The sequence below is a fragment of the Mustelus asterias genome, chromosome 15 (genome assembly GCF_964213995.1).
Source record: "Mustelus asterias chromosome 15, sMusAst1.hap1.1, whole genome shotgun sequence".
Taxonomy (NCBI): Eukaryota; Metazoa; Chordata; class Chondrichthyes; order Carcharhiniformes; family Triakidae; genus Mustelus; species Mustelus asterias.
This window is the reverse complement of record NC_135815.1, coordinates 87,291,104-87,307,776: the sequence shown is the minus strand read 5'-3', so window position 1 is coordinate 87,307,776 and position 16,673 is coordinate 87,291,104. Positions and strand designations below refer to the sequence as shown.

At 48.8% G+C, this 16,673-nt stretch overlaps 2 protein-coding genes across 9 annotated transcripts in view; one reads left to right on the top strand and one right to left on the bottom strand.

Moving 5' to 3' along the window:
- Window positions 1-3,136, top strand: part of LOC144504750 (nesprin-1-like) — a 603,924-nt gene extending 600,788 nt beyond the window's left edge. Inside the window, exon 145 of the mRNA XM_078230493.1 lies at window positions 1,789-3,136. Within this exon, the coding sequence (XP_078086619.1) occupies window positions 1,789-2,032 (244 nt within the window). The 3' untranslated portion in view covers window positions 2,033-3,136. The remainder of the gene's footprint in view (window positions 1-1,788) is intronic.
- Window positions 1-16,673, bottom strand: part of esr1 (estrogen receptor 1) — an 887,250-nt gene that overhangs the window by 361,876 nt on the left and 508,701 nt on the right. The gene's annotated exons all lie outside the window — the stretch shown is intronic.

Genomic DNA, 16,673 nt, shown 5'->3' with positions numbered 1-16,673 from the left:
TGAGGCGCTGGCTGGTGGCTGAGGTGATTGACTCAACTTGTTCTAGGTGTGGGAGAGAGCTGAGTGAACGTGACTAAATAATGGGCCAACCTCCTTAAAGATGGAGATGGGTAGGGGGATATGGCTATGGTACAGGGCCGAGGACTCAGAAGGTGTACATTTATGCCAGTTGTGAAATGGAATTCAATAAATCGACAATGTCTCTGTCACCAGAGACATGAGCATGAAAGCCCAACTCGGTTCACTAATGTCCTTCAGGGAAGGGAACATATCACTGCTTAGCCAGCCTGGTACATATGTGACTCCAGTCCTACATACTTAGAGTCCTCAGGGCTACTAGGGCTGGATATTGAATGTGGCCGTATCAGTGTTCCCCCGGCTCTGGAAACAAAGGGGAAAAGGCGGGCGATCTGAATTTCGTTTTTGTTGTACTTAATCCAGGTGAAGCATGGATATGATGCAGGATGGTGCCCGTTGTTTAATTAAAGTTACTGTGAAACTCCCCTCGTTGCCATGCTCCAGAGCCTGTTCGGGTACACTGAGTGAGACTTTAGCACCTAACCAGCAGCACGTCTTCCAGACTGTGGGAGGAAACCGCAGCACTCGGAGGAAAACTGCACAGGCACGGGGGGAATATGCAAACTCCACACAGACAATGAGCCAAGGCTGGGATTCGAACCCGGGTCCCTGGCGCTGTGAGGCAGCAGTGCTAACCACTGTGCCACGCCCATTTGTGCACTTGTAAAGGAGTGCAAAGTCTCCCCAGACCTGACACACGCACTCTCACCTTGTGTCCGATTTGGCCTTGATGGCTTTGATAACACCAGCCCTTCAGCACAGGGAGATGTGGGCTGGAGTTTCTCCGTGTATCTCACTCTGTGCAGTGGAATAGGAGCGAACATGAACATCCATATACTCCGGTATAGGGAAATAGTGGAGCCCGACAGAGGGAGGAGGCCCGGAGTTGGATTCCGCTTTCACATTGGATGATTGAGGAGTGTGAGCCTACTGCACAAATCGACAGAATCATGGTCATGTGGATGATGGGACTTGTCTGAAGAGAGTCACTGAATTTCAGGTTAAAACAGCCAGGTAAAGGTATAAACCAGAAGTGGGCAGCTCAAAGGCTGTAAACCGCTAGAATTGCAGAGATCCAGTACAGCAAGGATTGGGCCAAATGTCTTAAACATTCTAGCTTAACTGGATTTTCAGAGTTCCAGTAAGAGTTAGACAAATGCTGAGAGAAAAAATATTAATTTAGCAATATTCCCATAAACCCATACATTTAACATGGCCAATCCACCTAACCTACACATCTTGGGACACTAAGGGGCAATTTAGCATAGCCAATCCACCTAACTTACACATCTTGGGACACTAAGGGGCAATTTAGCATGGCCAATCCACCTAACCTGCACATCTTTGGAGTGTGGGAGGAAACTGGAACACCCGGAGGAAACAAATATTCCCATCTCATTTGGCACAGTGGTTCGCACTGCTGCCTCACAGTGCCAGGGATCCAGGTTCAGTTCCGGTACGGGTGACTCTGTGCGGAGTTTGCACGTTCTCCCCGTGCCTGCGTGGGTTTTCTCCAAGAGGTTTTGACTCGTCCTTTCAGGCAGTGAGTTCCAGACTCCCGCCACCCTCTGGGGTGAAACGGCCTCTCATATAAGGTTAGTGACACAAATGTGAGATGCGGGTTGGAAACCTCTAAAGAGGCTTTGGTTCCGAAGGGATCTATCCCCGAGCTGTATTTTTTTCTTTAATATGTATGTGTTGTAAATACAGGGCCCACAAAGGAAGCCAAAGAGATTCTTCCCATTCTGAGGAGCAGGGAATCCAGAAGAGTCCATCCTTCTTCATGCGAGTGATCCGGGCAGCGTTACCTCTCCAACTGCTGTTGCTGCTGCTGATCGCCCTGGCCTGCCTGGTCCCCATGACCGAGGAGGACTACAGCTGCGCCACATCAAACAACTTTGCCCGGTCTTTCCACCCCATGCTGCGCTACACCAATGGCCCCCCTCCAATATGACCGACCGGAACGCCCTGAGTAATGGAATCATCCGCGGGAGGACTTTCTGATGGAGGGGTGGGGAGGGGCGAGAGGCAGGAATGGCTCCAATTAGTGCTGTCCTCCATTGCCGTTGTACACCGTTCAGACAAAACCTGCCTCGTGGTGGGCAGGACTCCACCTGCCCCGGGGCCCAGGGTTCAGAGAGAGAGAGAGAAACATGTAATATAAAATTTAAATAACTTTATATAATGGCCATTTATTTTTTAACAGTGTTTGCATCTGGGCATGGCCATGTATAGCTTGAGCTTTGGAATTTAACCCTTTGGATGTCCAAGCCATGTAAATCTGGAAAGGATTAGAAGTGAGGTGTAATTAAAATTTCTGCTGATGTTTACGAGGCAACCGTTGGATGTAAACTAAAACTGAACAGACTGTGTGTGTACAGATTGTTAAAGCTATTTTGTTTTAATATTACCCTTGGCGTTACGTACCCATGCTGATCATTTTTACCCTGTGTCCTGCTTTTCAAAAACGTACACGGAATGAATAATTCCCGTGAGATTTTTTTGGCTGGGGGGGAGATGCGGGAACCTGGATGTGTACATAATATATAAAATATAAATCTTCCCGCAGTCTACATCTTTTCCTCTGTCCAGCTGGTTTGACATGTTTCAAGCAATCCCAACATGCATCAGGAGATGAGACTTGAAGCAAGGAAGGCCTACAGAGCCTTCTGAGCAGTGTGAGGCCTCTTGAGCAGTGTGAGGCCTCTTGAGCAGTGTGAGGCCTACTGAGCAGTGTCAGGCCTCTTCAGCAATGTGAGGCCTCTTGAGCAATGTGAGGCCGCTTGAGCAGTGTCAGGCCTCTTGAGCAGTGTCAGGCCTCTTGAGCAGTGTTAGGCCTCTTGAGCAGTGTTAGGCCTCTTGAGCAGTATGAGGCCTTATGAGCAGTGTAAGGCCTCTTTTAACTACAGTCATTGTCTAATAGTGGCATGTTCAGATGATGGTCAAACTGCAGTGTGTTTTTCTATTCAAAAGCAGCCTCGTGTGTCCACAAGTAAGAATATGGAAAGCTGGTTCTTTTTGGTGTACAGCAGAAAAATTAAAAGACCTACTTCTTTCATCTTCAGCGTTTATGTCGTCACTGCTGTGTTGCTATCTCACCCTGCGGCCTGCCATTCATTGCAGAGTGGCTGGCACCAGGTTCTGCCACTACACACCTGGTCTTGATGCAATATATTCTCCCCAACCCAAGCCCTGCCTCATCTGATAACGGAGCACATGGAGAACCAGGCAGTGGTTGGGAATAACCCATCCCGGTCAACCCAAGGAATGATAGAGACAATTCAGCCCATTGTGCCCACCCAGGCTCTCCTGATGAAGCTGTCCACTTCTTTGCTTTATCCCCACACAGCTCTGTAAAATGATCTTTTTCAGATATAGGCATGCTTGCCTTTATAGGACGGGGCATAGAGTATAAGAGTTGGGGTCTGATGTTGCAGATGTATAGAACGTTGGTTCGGCCGCATTTGGAATACTGCGTCCAGTTCTGGTCGCCACACTACCAGAAGGATGTGGAGGCTTTGGAGAGAGTGCAGAGGAGGTTTACTAGGATGTTGCCTGGTATGGAGGGGCTTGGTTATGAGGAGAGATTGGGGAAACTGGGGTTGTTCTCCTTGGAAAGACGGAGGATGAGGGGAGACTTAATAGAGGTGTATAAAATTATGAAAGGCATAGATAGGGTGAACGGTGGGAAGCTTTTCCCCGGGTCGGTGGTGACGTTCACGAGGGGTCATAGGTTCAAGGTGAAGGGGGGGAGGTTTAACACAGATATCAGAAGGACATATTTCACACAGAGGGTCGTGGGGGCCTGGAATGTGTTGCCGGGCAAGGTGGTGGAGGCGGACACACTGGGAACGTTTAAGACTTATCTAGACAGCTATATGAACGGAGTGGGAATGGAGGGATACAAAAGAGTGGTCTAGTTTGGACCAGGGAGCGGCGCGGGCTAATTGTTCCTTGTTTCTCGTTTCAAGGCTTCATTCTATGATCATCTTGCTGGTGCCAGTACAGAGCGAGACTGCGGATAGTTGGGAACCTGTCTCGGGGGCAGGGAATTCATATGGTGTTCGTGGAAGTGGAAATGACTAGGGTTGGGAAGCATTTTCCGATCAGGGCCAGTGTGATCTCCTGGACTCGTTTTGATCGCCTCAGGGGGTCGGAGAGGAATTTCCCAGATTTTTTTTTCCCCATATTGGCCCTGGGGTTTTCACTCTGGGTTTTCGCCTCTCCCTGGAGATCACATGGTCTGGAATGGGGGGGTGGGGGTGAGTTAATAGGTTGTGATGAACAAAGCATCGTAGCTGTGAGGGACAGCTCGGTGGATAGGATATTGGTATGTAGATAGGCTGGAAAATTGGGCGGGGATCCTGGATTCAGGATTCAATCCTGGACCGGGGAGCGGCGCGGGCTTGGAGGGCCGAAGGGCCTGTTCCTGTGTTGTATTGTTCTTTGTTCTTTTGTTCTTTGTATATCCATCCGATTCCCTCGAGAGTTATTATTGAATCTATTTCTGACACCCTTTCAAACAATGCACGCACCTTGGCGTGTTTTTCCGGCCAGTTCCATCAGAAGGATATTCTGGTCCCACTGACGTCAACCCCCCCAATCCACCTAACCTACACATCCTTTGGACACTAAGAGGCAATTTAGCATAGCCAATGCACCTAACCTGCACATCTTTGGACACTAAGGGATAATTTCCCATGGCCAATCCACCTAACCTACATATCTTTGGACACTAAGAGGCAATTTAGCATGGCCAATCCACCTAACCTGCACACCTTTGGACAGTAAGGGACAATTTAGCATAGCCAATCAACCTAACCTACATATCTTTGGAGTGTGGGAGGAAACCGGAGCACCCGGAGGAAACTCACACAGACACGGGGAGAAGGTGCAGACTCCACACAGACAGTGACCCAAGGCCGGAACTGAACCTGGATCCCTGGTGCCGTGAGACGGTAGTGCTAACCACTGTGCCATCGTGCCGCCCCAGACGGAGTCTAACTAGTGATCATGATCTATAAAACTCTAGCATAACGTCCTTGCTTTTGTAACCCCCTACCTCTATTTTTAAAGCTCACAAGGTTTCCCCCCTTCTCCCACCCCCAGAGTCTTAGGGGCCTTCTCAACTTGTCCTCACACCCTTGCAGGTTGTGACACCTGCTCCCTGCTGAGAACTTTGAGGTCTCTTCTTCGACTTGTCTGTCATGCACGCAGCTGCCCATGCAGCCCCTCACTGCTCTGACCAAGCACTGGAGTGAGGCCACCCCTAAAGACCCTTTCCCGTGGCATTGTGCAGCCCTTGTCCACGCAGGGGAAGAGGGGGTGGATGGTCAAAGCAAAACACAGCAACAAGGCGCATTAGGTCAGTGTTTATTTTCACCCATTCAATATGCAAATAAAATCATTCTACATGCAACGGGATTTCCTAAATTAAAATCACACAGAAATTACAAACAATGTCAGCCGGTATAACATATTAAGAATGCAAAAAATAGAGAAGTCCTTTACAAAAACACTTTCTTGTTGCTACAAAGTGCAGACCCTCTGGGGGTGCTGGGAGAGGAAGGGTCACTGTTCGTTACTAGGTAGTGCATTGCAATGGGTTGTTCAAACAATTCTTCAGTGTGGGCAGCGTTCGTGACTGGGGAGTGTGGGAACCTGAACAAGGCCGAAATCAAAACAGAAAATGCTGGAAAATCTCAGCAGGTCTGACAGCATCTGTGGGGAGAGAATAGAGCCAACGTTTCCAGTCTGGATGACCCTTCGGCAAGGCCGACACTGGGGCCGCAATTCTCCCATTGTGACCCACAACTTTTCTGGCGGGTCGCGGTGGGAGACGCGCGTCTCCGGCCTTGAACGGGGATTTGCTCGTGCGCCGGGAATGCATGCCCATCTCCCAGAGCCGGCAAACAGTCACCGGTCAGACCACGCTGGAAACCGGCGGGAAGGCAGGTAAGCGATTTAAGTCTTTTCTGCATGTACTTTAAATATGTTTATTAGCTTATTATTGGGAGCTTTCAGGTCCCAGTTTAATCTCCCACCCCACCAGGAATACGTCATTCCAGCAGGGTTCAGACTAGCCCCCCACATTTGGGGAACTAGGAGGAGACCCCGCCGGAATGAGGGGGGGGGGCAATCGGGGCCCCCCAGGGAGTTGGGCGGCGGGGGGGTAGTGCTCCCTGGGCATGGACACGCTGGCAGTGCCAGCCTGTGTCCCCCTGGCACTGCCCAAGGGGCAAAGTGCCCTGCCCAGGGGGCACCTTGGCACTGCCCATCGGGCACTGCCAAGGGGGCAGGCTCTATTGTGGGCCGAGGGGCGATCGGTGGGGGTGGGGGGTCCAGCTGCCACTCTGCAGACTGGAGCGATCTGGGATGGAGGGTGGGCAGCGATTGGGGCGGGCTGGTTGGGGGTGGGGCTCTGCTGGGAGGGGGCATGCCTCTGAGGGTTCTGACCACGGGGAGGGGGGGTCAGCAGAGGGGGGGGTGGGGTCTGCCATGGTGAGGGGAGTGGGGAGACCGCCACTGCTGGGTGGTGGGCTGGACATCAGGACGCCCCGGGACAGGGGCAGGGCTCAGGGCTGGCCAGGGAATTGCTGTGGGGGCCTCGATCGGGTCGTTGGGGGGGCAGCAATGCGGGGGTCCCGGGCTGGCCAGCAAACGGGGAGGCTGACAGATCGGGGTCACTGCGCATGCGCAGAGTTCCAGAGCTGTCAAACTCCAGCGCGAATAGGCCCCAGCCCCCCTGGGTTATTTATGACATTCACGACTGGGACCTCTTCAGTACCCAGAGTGCGGAGATTCAGGTGAGAAGCTGAACTGACAGAACAGTCCGGATTTAGAACAGTTTTCCCGCCAATTCAGCACTTTTGGGAGAATCGCCCCTGGCTTTCGCATCACTCCATCGGTTAAAGCTTTGACAAGGGATCATCTGGACTCGAAACGTCAGCTCTTTTCTCTCCTCATCGATGCTGCCAGACCTGCTGAGATTTTCCAGCATTTTCTCTTTTGGTTTCAGATTCCAGCATCCGCGGCAATTTGCTTTTATCCGGTTAGTGCCATTCCTGCTCCTGAGATTTAACTTCATCCCGGAGAAGGATCATCCCGCCCTGCGTTTTCCTGCACATTTTGCTGGGTTTAACTTTGGGAAAGTTGCTCAATCTCGTGAATCTCATGACCATGGGAAGGAGTTGGGGTGGGGGGAGGAGGGAGGGGGGGAGGTGCAAGTTACGAAACTTCCACCCGCAGTAACACCCACCCTTCATCAAGCCTCCCGTGATCAATGCTGCACCTCCGCCTCATTTCGGAGGAAAATCCCACAGTAAAAGTGACAAATGGTGTCTCCAGTCTCAAGAGGATGGCCTCACTGAGTGAAGGTCGCTAATGTTCTGCAGCAACATGGGGAGGAACCAACCACATATTCGATTTTTTTGTCGCGGACATCATTCACAATGATGTGGAGATGCCAGCGTTGGACTGGGCTGGGCACAGTACGAAGTCTCAGAACATCAGGTTAAAGTCCAACAGGTGTATTTGGAATCACGAGCTTTCGGAGCGCTGCTCCTTCCGAAAGCTCGTGATTCCAAATAAACCTGTCGGACTTCAACCTGGTGTTAGAACATAGAACATTACAGCGCAGTACAGGCCCTTCGGCCCTCGATGTTGCGCCGACCAGTGAAACCATCTGAGACTTCTTACTGTATCATCCGCAACGTGTGCGGGACATGACACAAGTCGTTTGTTGATATTGTCTTTTGGACACCACATTTACCGACAGCAAGGCGAGCTGGCCATTTGTGCGCCTACATTTCAGTAACAGCAGCCCTCAGCTCTGCTGCTTACGATACGCCGGCAGGACCTTTTAATTTTTTTGTATATATACAAGCTAAAGGCGAATAAAAAAAATAGTTTCCTTTTGGTTGTGAAGCTTCAACTCTTTGGTAAACACACTGCACCAAAGGGAGAATGTGTTTGTGTGAAGGGATTTCAGTGGAGTGGCGGTGGATGGGGGGGGGGAATCATTTATTGATGAACAGATTTACAGTACATTTCCACCCTTAAAATGGCCTGTGCTCACATTACAGTCTTGTATCCGTGCCCAGAGGTGGAATTTTATCACAGGCATCGAGTAGCAGGAATATGGATTTCAAGCTAAAATTAACAACGAACATTTTCACCTTTGAATTGAAGACAAACGTACAATTCAACAACTTTCTTCCACACGTGCTTAGCCCAGACACTCCCGCGTGTGAAAGGAGGATCCAGGAAAATGAATTTTGTGAGCAAAACATCTGCCTTTTTTTTGTTAGTGCCATTGCCAGTGCTGACGTGTAACTAGAACTGTACCACGCTGGGGAGTTGGAACAAAGCAGAAGCGAGAGTGTTCAGCAAGTGGATATAAAAATAGATACAGTACACACACAGGAGGCTCTCCTTAAACTGTAGGCAGGTTACTTCAAACTTTGTGAGACCCTGTGGATTTAAGACCATTACACCATAAGAAATAGGAACAGGAGTAGGCCATTCGGCCCCTCGAGCCTGCTCTGCCATTCAATTGGATCGTGGCTGATCCGACCAACATTCTTCACCCCCACTCTCCTGCCCCTTTCCCCGTAACTCTCGGCTTCCCTTACTGATCAGAAATCCATCCATCTCAGCCTTAAATATACACAAGGAATCGGCCCCCACCGCCCCCGCCCCGCCAGGTCTCCATGACAAGGATTTGACGGCACAATGGATTCACTAGAACTCACTCACAGGGCAGGATTTTCCGGCCGCGTTCATCCCCAAAACCGGAAAATCCCGCCCAAAGTCGACAGACCTTTGCACGGTCCGCCCGATTCCTGTGGCAGGCGGGACGGGAAAATTCCACCCACCCTACTCGCCCCCCCCCGTGGAGTGTGCCATGAACACGTCAAGGGTTTGGCCTGGTTCACGGTGTGAGCTCACAGCTTGTACACTTGCGGAGTTTTAATACCAGGAGCAAAGCCACCACGCGAGAAAAACACACCAGCCAAAATACAAAGGCGCTGGGCGACCGATGGAACCTGAGGGCTGTGAAATCTGTTGAGTGATTTCAACCTCTAACTCCACATCAAACACCAGCAAGGGGGTAAAATCCTTTCTTAGTCAACAATCACAACATCAAATCAGCTACCTTTAAAAATTATCTAAAGCCTGCCCATTTATTGCCTTGTTTTCTGAAATAATAACTGAATCATCACTGCAACTAATATACAGTGATGATTCAGAGCGCGGTTAAGATGTAAAGCTATATGTATATATGTATAAATTGCAATTCTTGTGTAAACTGTGATCGTGTTAAATCCTAAGAGCTTCTTCAATGTATCCAAAAGGAAATGTTTATTTGGAAAAGCTCTGATGAATGGGGCCATTGGGAGACAATCACTGGACGCTGTGATAAGTTGCTATTTCCACAATGTGTATATCACTGATAACCCACAGAAATACATTCATTTTGTCTGAACTTACGAGCTACAAAATAATAATTTGTCTCAAAGTAATCTGCTGCTCTCCAGCACAGTATTGACAGCAGGGCGATAAAGCTTGCTTTTTATCCAGCAGTTCTGAATCAGACGCATTATCAATCAATTAGTAACACATTTACACGTACAAATACATTTCCTGCTTTTACAAAACGAACTGGATGCTGTTCAGCTCTCGTACCAGCCCAATAATAGGTAGTTAGATCGCCACGGGGCACCTTGCGTGCCCGCAAGAATTCACAGGCATTACAATATTTATCTTGTCGTCTTAGAATTAACCTGCCCCCTCAATCACTGCAACTGGGCATCTGATCCTTGCACCCTGGTCTTTATAAATGACAAACCCCACTTTCCAAAGCAGGGGTCCAAGGCAAACTGGAGATGTGACAGAACCTGCTTTATAGATGGGACATAAGGCAGTAGGAAAGGCCCAGGAAGTTTCACATGTCTGCTGCTTCAACCCAAGGGTCATAACTGTGATGACTTGGGAGATTTCCGTTTAAGGAAACTTTGACTGGAATTTTACCACCCCACCGGCCATGAGAATTGGAGCGGGTGAGGGACGCGCCATGGGAAGTTCCGTTGACTTTGGGTAGGATTTTACAGTTTTGGGAACGAGCCATAAAATCTCGCCCTTTAAGTTGAAGTTTATTTATTTATTAGTCGCAAGTAGGCTTACATTAACACTGCAATGAAGTTATCGTGAAAATCCCCTAGTCGCCACACTCCAGCGCCTGTTCGGGTACACTGAGGGAGAATTTAGCACGGCCAATGCATCTAACCAGCACGTCTCTCGGATTGTGGGAGGAAACCGGAGCACCCGGAGGAAACCCATGCAGACATGGTGAGAACATGCAGACTCCTCACAGACAGTGACCCAAGCTGGGAATTGAACCTGGGTCTCTGTCGCTGTGTGGCAGCAGTGCTAACCACTCTGCTACCCTACCACCCTTTAGGTATAGTAAGAAGTCTCACTACGCCAGGTTAAAGTCCAACAGGTTTATTTGGGATCACGAGCATTCGGAGCGCTGCTCCTTCATCAGGTAAGCATCATGCTTCACTCACCTGATGAAGGAACAGCGCTCTGAAAACTCGTGACTCCAAATAAATCTGTTAGACTTTAACCTGGTGTTGTCAGACTTCTTACTGTAACCACCCCAGTCCAACACCGGCATCTCCACATCATGGCCTTTAGGGTAGATAAGGCAACTGTGTTTTAAAAGCTTAAAGAAAGTGTGGTGTAGCACAGAATTGTTACAGTGCTGAAGGAGGCCATTCGGCCCATTGTGTCCGCACCGACTCTCCAAATGAGCATTATGACTTAGGGCCATTCCCCTGCCTCTTCCCCATAATCCCTGCACATTGTTTCAATTCAAATAATCATCTAACGCCCTCTCGAATGCCTCGATTGAACCTCCCCCCCCCTCACACCTCCAGGCAGTGCATTCCAGACCCCAAACCACTCTCTGTGTGAAAAGGGTTTTTCCTCACATCACAATCGACCTTTCACAAATCCTTTTCAATCTGTGCCAAGCTGAATGTGGGATGACTGTGTCAAACCCACAGCAGCCGGTCCACTGCAGCTGCTCAGTGCGGTGGCTATTTTATATATTAACTCGGATTTGTGCCAATCAGATGAAGTCATTGTTGTCAAAAGTAAACAATTGGGTAGCCTGGAGACCTTATCTGTGTAAGTTTTCAAAATCGTTAACTTCCTGACCATCAGAAAAACATTGTTCAATCTCCGAATTAAAGAACACACAGTGGTTCTTCAGATTATCTCAGCTACATTACGGAGCTAACTGATGTTCTAAACAAGGTCATCTTCCACAAACCAGCTACCTCCAAACCCAGAGTGGACATTAGTAACCCAATCAGAGTGGACAATCAGTAACCCAATCAGAGTGGACAATCAGTAACCCAATCAGAGTGGACAATCAGTAAACCAATCAGAATGGACAATCGGTAACCCAATCAGAGTGGACAATCAGTAACCCAATCAGAGTGGACAATCAGTAACCCAATCAGAATGGACAATCGGTAACCCAATCAGAGTGGACAATCAGTAACCCAATCAGAGTGGACAATCAGTAACCCAATCAGAGTGGACATTAGTAACCCAATCAGAGTGGACAATCAGTAACCCAATCAGAGTGGACAATCAGTAACCCAATCAGAATGGACAATCGGTAACCCAATCAGAGTGGACAATCGGTAACCCAATCTGAGTGGATAATGGTAACCCAATCAGAGAGGTCATTGGTAACCCAATCAGAGTGGACATTGGGAATCCAAATCAGAGTGGACAATGGATAATCCAATCAGAGTGGACATTGGGAAACCAAATCAGAGTGGACAATGGATAATCCAATCAGAGTGGACATTGGGAAACCCGATCAGAGTGGACATCTGTTAGTGTTAGCCAGAATGCAGCTGCTGCTAGTGCGGATTTTGGCCTGGACAAGAGTACATGGGACCAACGTGCAAACATCAATGGCTCCTTTCTTTGCTGTCTACGCCAGGCTGTACTCTGGAAATGTAGGGCCAGAGTTTTAGAGCTACCCATGGCAAGTGTTTGTCCTCGACCCTACCAATCCCAAAAGCAGATTCTTCTGCATGTCTCAGGCTGTGATATGGGTTGCCAGGTGGAAAATAAAAGAGATTGGCTCGCAACAACAACCTATGTTTGTATAGCACCTTCAATGTAATGAAGCCTCTCAAGGCAGTGAAAAGGTGGATCAGAAAACAGTATAACCATATAGGGTGATATTTGGGTAGATGACCACAAGTTTGATCATAGAGGTAGATTTTGAGGAGCATCTTAAAGGAGGAAGATAAAGTAGAGGGAATTCCAGAGCTTGGGCCTCATCAACTCAAAACATGGCCACCAATGATGAAACAATTGGAGTTGGGAATGCACAATATCCAAAATGAAAGGTGTGGAGATATCTAGGAGGGTTGTGGGACTGGTGGGGATTACAGAGATAGGGAGGGAAAAGTCCACAGTGCGATTTGAAAAAAACAAGGATGAGAGTTTTAAAATCAAATTGCTTGACTAGGAGCCAGTGTAGGCCAGTTAGCACAAAGGCATTTAATGTCTGAGTTAACACAAAGTAGCCATGATGTGGAGATGCCGGCGTTGGACTGGGGTAAACACAGTAAGAAGTCTCACAACCTGATATGCTGCAGGAAAGGATGTCCCGAGGCATGGTACATTGGGGAGACAATGCAGACGCTATGACAACGGATGAATGAACACCGCTCGACAATCACCAGGCAAGAGTGTTCTCTTCCTGTTGGGGAACACTTCAGCGATCACGGGCATTCGGCCTCTGATCTTTGGGTAAGCGTTCTCCAAGGCGGCCTTCACGACACACGACAATGCAAAGTCGCTGAGCAGAGACTGATAGCCAAGTTCCGCACACATGAGGACGGCCTCAACCGGGATCTTGGGTTCATGTCACACTATCCGTAACCCCCACAACTTGCCTGGGCTTGCAAAATCTCACTAACTGTCCTGTCTGGAGACAATACACATCTCTTTAACCTGTGCTTAATGCTCTCTCCACTCACATTGTCTGAACCTTTAAGGCTTGATTACCTGTAAAGACTCGCATTCCAATCATTATTTTGTAAATTGAGTTTGTGTCTTTATATGCCCTGTTTGTGAACAGAACTCCCACTCACCTGATGAAGGGGCAGCGCTCTGAAAGCTAGTGGCTTTTGCTACCAAATAAACCTGTTGGACCTTAACCTGGTGTTGTGAGACTTCTTACTGTGTTAACACAAAGTAAGCAGGACGGGTCAAATCAACATACGAACATACCAATACACATATTAGGAGCAGCAGTTGGCCCCTCAAGCCTGCTCCGCCATTCAATAAGATCATGGCTAATCTGATTGTAACTTCAACCCCCCCGATGATCTTTCACACCCTTGTTAATCAAGAATCTATCCAGCTGTACGTTAAAAATATCCAAAGACTCTGCTTCCGCTGCCTTTTGAGAAGGAGAGTTCCAGAGACTCAGCACCCTCTGAGGGAAAAAACATTCACCTTATCTCTGCCTTAAATAAGTGACCCCACTTCTTTTTAATTTCAATTTGGGATTGAGACCAGACTATGGGTAGAGAGTGGAGAATGAGATTAGTTTGGGGTCAACAGTAGACGACAGGCAGAGAGTAGGGTAATGAGTGTACAGTAGGGATTGACAGGGCTACAGGGAGAGAGAGAGCAGGGCAGAGTGATTAGTTTGAGATTCATGGGGAGAGGGCAATCTGAGGCAGTGCATAATCAAAGGGACATCACAGCCAGGATGGGCCGAAGAGCCTCCTTATGTGCTGTAAAATTCCACTGTTGCCCAGTTACTGATAGCAGGGGCCCCCTACCAGTAAACCAACTTTAATGGCTGGAATTTTACCGACACGCCCACTCCGATTGTGGGAGCGGACGGGGCTCGGAGAACGGCGTTTTCCGTTGGCCTCGCGCGGGATCGTACGAACCTCGGGCGGAATGTGTCAGTAAAATTCCGGCCAATGAGTGGGAATTTCTGGCCTCGCTCACCCCAAGACCAGAAATTCCCACGCGAGGTCAATGGGACCTTTTGCATGGTCTGTGTCCCCCTCCCGCTACGATTCCCGTAGCCGGCTGAACGGAAAAACTCCGCCTAATGGTTTAACATCCTTCAGAATTATTTGCAAGTTTACTGCGTACGTGGGAGTGAAGCAGATCATTCTGCTTTGACGCGTGAGGGGGTATAGAATCCAACAAAATAAAATCCAGGATGGAATACATTTATTCTGAAAAACCACTTTCAATTCTGATATATGTCGACATTGAATCCTCGCTCTTTCGGAACGTGTGGACAATTACCCCAAAGTCATTTTTATTAAGTGACGGCTTGCCATTATTTAATAAAAGGATGCGCAGTGAATGTGTCTTTTAGAAAGTTTTCCCCACATCCTGGTTGTGAAGATGTCATTTCCCAGGGATTCCCAATGTGGAGATGCCGGTGTTGGAATGAGCTGGGCACAGAAAGAAGTCTCACAACACCAGGTTAAAGTCCAACAGGTTTATTTGGTATCACGAGCTTTCGGAGCGCTGCCCCTTCGTCGTCTGCTCCACTCACCTGATGAAGGGGCAGTGCTCCGAAAGCTCGTGTTACCAAATAAACCCTGTTGGACTTTAACCTGGTGTTGTGAGACTTCTTTCTGTGCCCAAGGATTCCTGTGTTTGCTTAATTAAATAAATATTACTGCTTTTTTCCCCTGATATCTGCGTCCCTACTCTCCTCTCATGTCTTGCGTTAAGTCGTTGTCTTACGATTTGCCTCGACTGCCTGCCTTCAGAGGCAGAGCAGAGCTGTGGAACTAGTAATGCAGCAGAATAACCCCGCGCATTACCCGCTTAATAAAGCCCCAAACATGAAAGCTGCTCTTTGACTCTGATTCCAAGAAGCTTTCGGACAGCAGCAAGGCAGAGGTGTGTGTGAGAGAGACTCGGAAAGGACAGGAGCGAATTCTCCCATCCAGCTATAGAGGGGAGGTGCAGTGGAACTGTCACTGGATTAATAATCCACACACCCAGGGTCATGCCTTGGGGAGTCCACATTCGAATCCCACCATGGCAGATGGTGAAATTTGAATTCAATATAAATCTGGGAATAAAATCCGAATGATAACCATGAAACCATTGTCGGAAAAACCCATCTGGTTCACTAATGTCCTTTAGGGAAGGAAATCTGTCGTCCTTACCAGGTCTGATCTACATGTGACTCCAGACCCACAGCAATTTGGTTGACTCTTAAATGCCCTCAGGGACCATAGACTCCCCACAGTGCAAAAGAAGGCCATTTGGCCCATCAAGTCTGTACCGACCACAATCCCACCCAGGCCCTATTTCCGTCACCCCACATATTTACCCTGCTAATCCCCTGACACTAAGGGGCAATTTAGCAGGGCCAATCAACATCTTTGGAATGTGGGAGAAAACCGGAGCACCCGGAGGAAACCCACACAGGGAGAACGTGCAGACGCTGCACAGACAGTGACCCGAGGCTGGAATCGGACCCGGGACCCGAGGCTGGAATCGGACCCGGGTCCCTGGCGCTGTGAGGCAGCAGTGCTAACCACCGTGCACCCGTGTTGCCCCCGATGGGCAATAAATGTTGGCCCAGCACACATCCAATGAATGATTTTTTTAAAAAACTCACTGCCTCGCCACACCTGTACTTAGTAAGATGATGCTGTTTACCAGTGCACCTTGCATCAGAGAGAGAACAAGGCGAATTGGCGGATTTATTAATCTACCCAAAAAAGAAAGCATGTCTTCTGCCTCAGGCATAATCCCACCCCCCCCCCCCCAACTATGCTGTGAACATGACAGCCAGAACACAACAGAGCTGTTATAGAATAAATCAGCACAGAAGGAGGCTCTTCAGCCCATTATGCCTGTGATAGCTCTATTGAAAGAGCTACCCAATAAATCCCACTCCCCCACTCTTTCCCCACCCTCCTGTCAAGGTCTCCCTTTTTAACTGTCCATCAAATTCTTTTTTGAATGTCACTGCTTCCACCACCCTCTCAGACAGTGCCTTCCCAACTTGCTGCCTTCAAAAAATCCCTCGCCTCAAGACCCCTCTGGCTGCTATTTTTTTTTACCAGTTGTCCTAAATCCGTGTCCTCTGGGTTGCCGACCCCCCTGCCAGTGGAACCAGTTCCTCCCCATCCACTTCATCAAAACCCTTCAGCGTTAAAATAATGTTACTGTTACAGCTTTACCCGGGAGAGAAGATCCACCTCATCTTTGGTGTGGTGGAACCGGGAATCTCATAAACCCAACACTACGGACTAGACAGGGTAGATGCAGGGAGGATGTTCCCGATGGTGGGGGTGTCCAGAACCAGGAGTCGCAGCCTGAGGATTTAGGACGGAGATGAGGAGACATTTCTTCACCCAAGGAGTGATGAGCCTGTGGAATTCATTACCACAGGAAGTAGTTGATGCCAAAACACTGAATGTTTTCAAGAGGCGGCTGGATACAGCACTTGGGGCGAATGGGATCAAAGGTTATGGGGAGAAAGCAGGGATTAG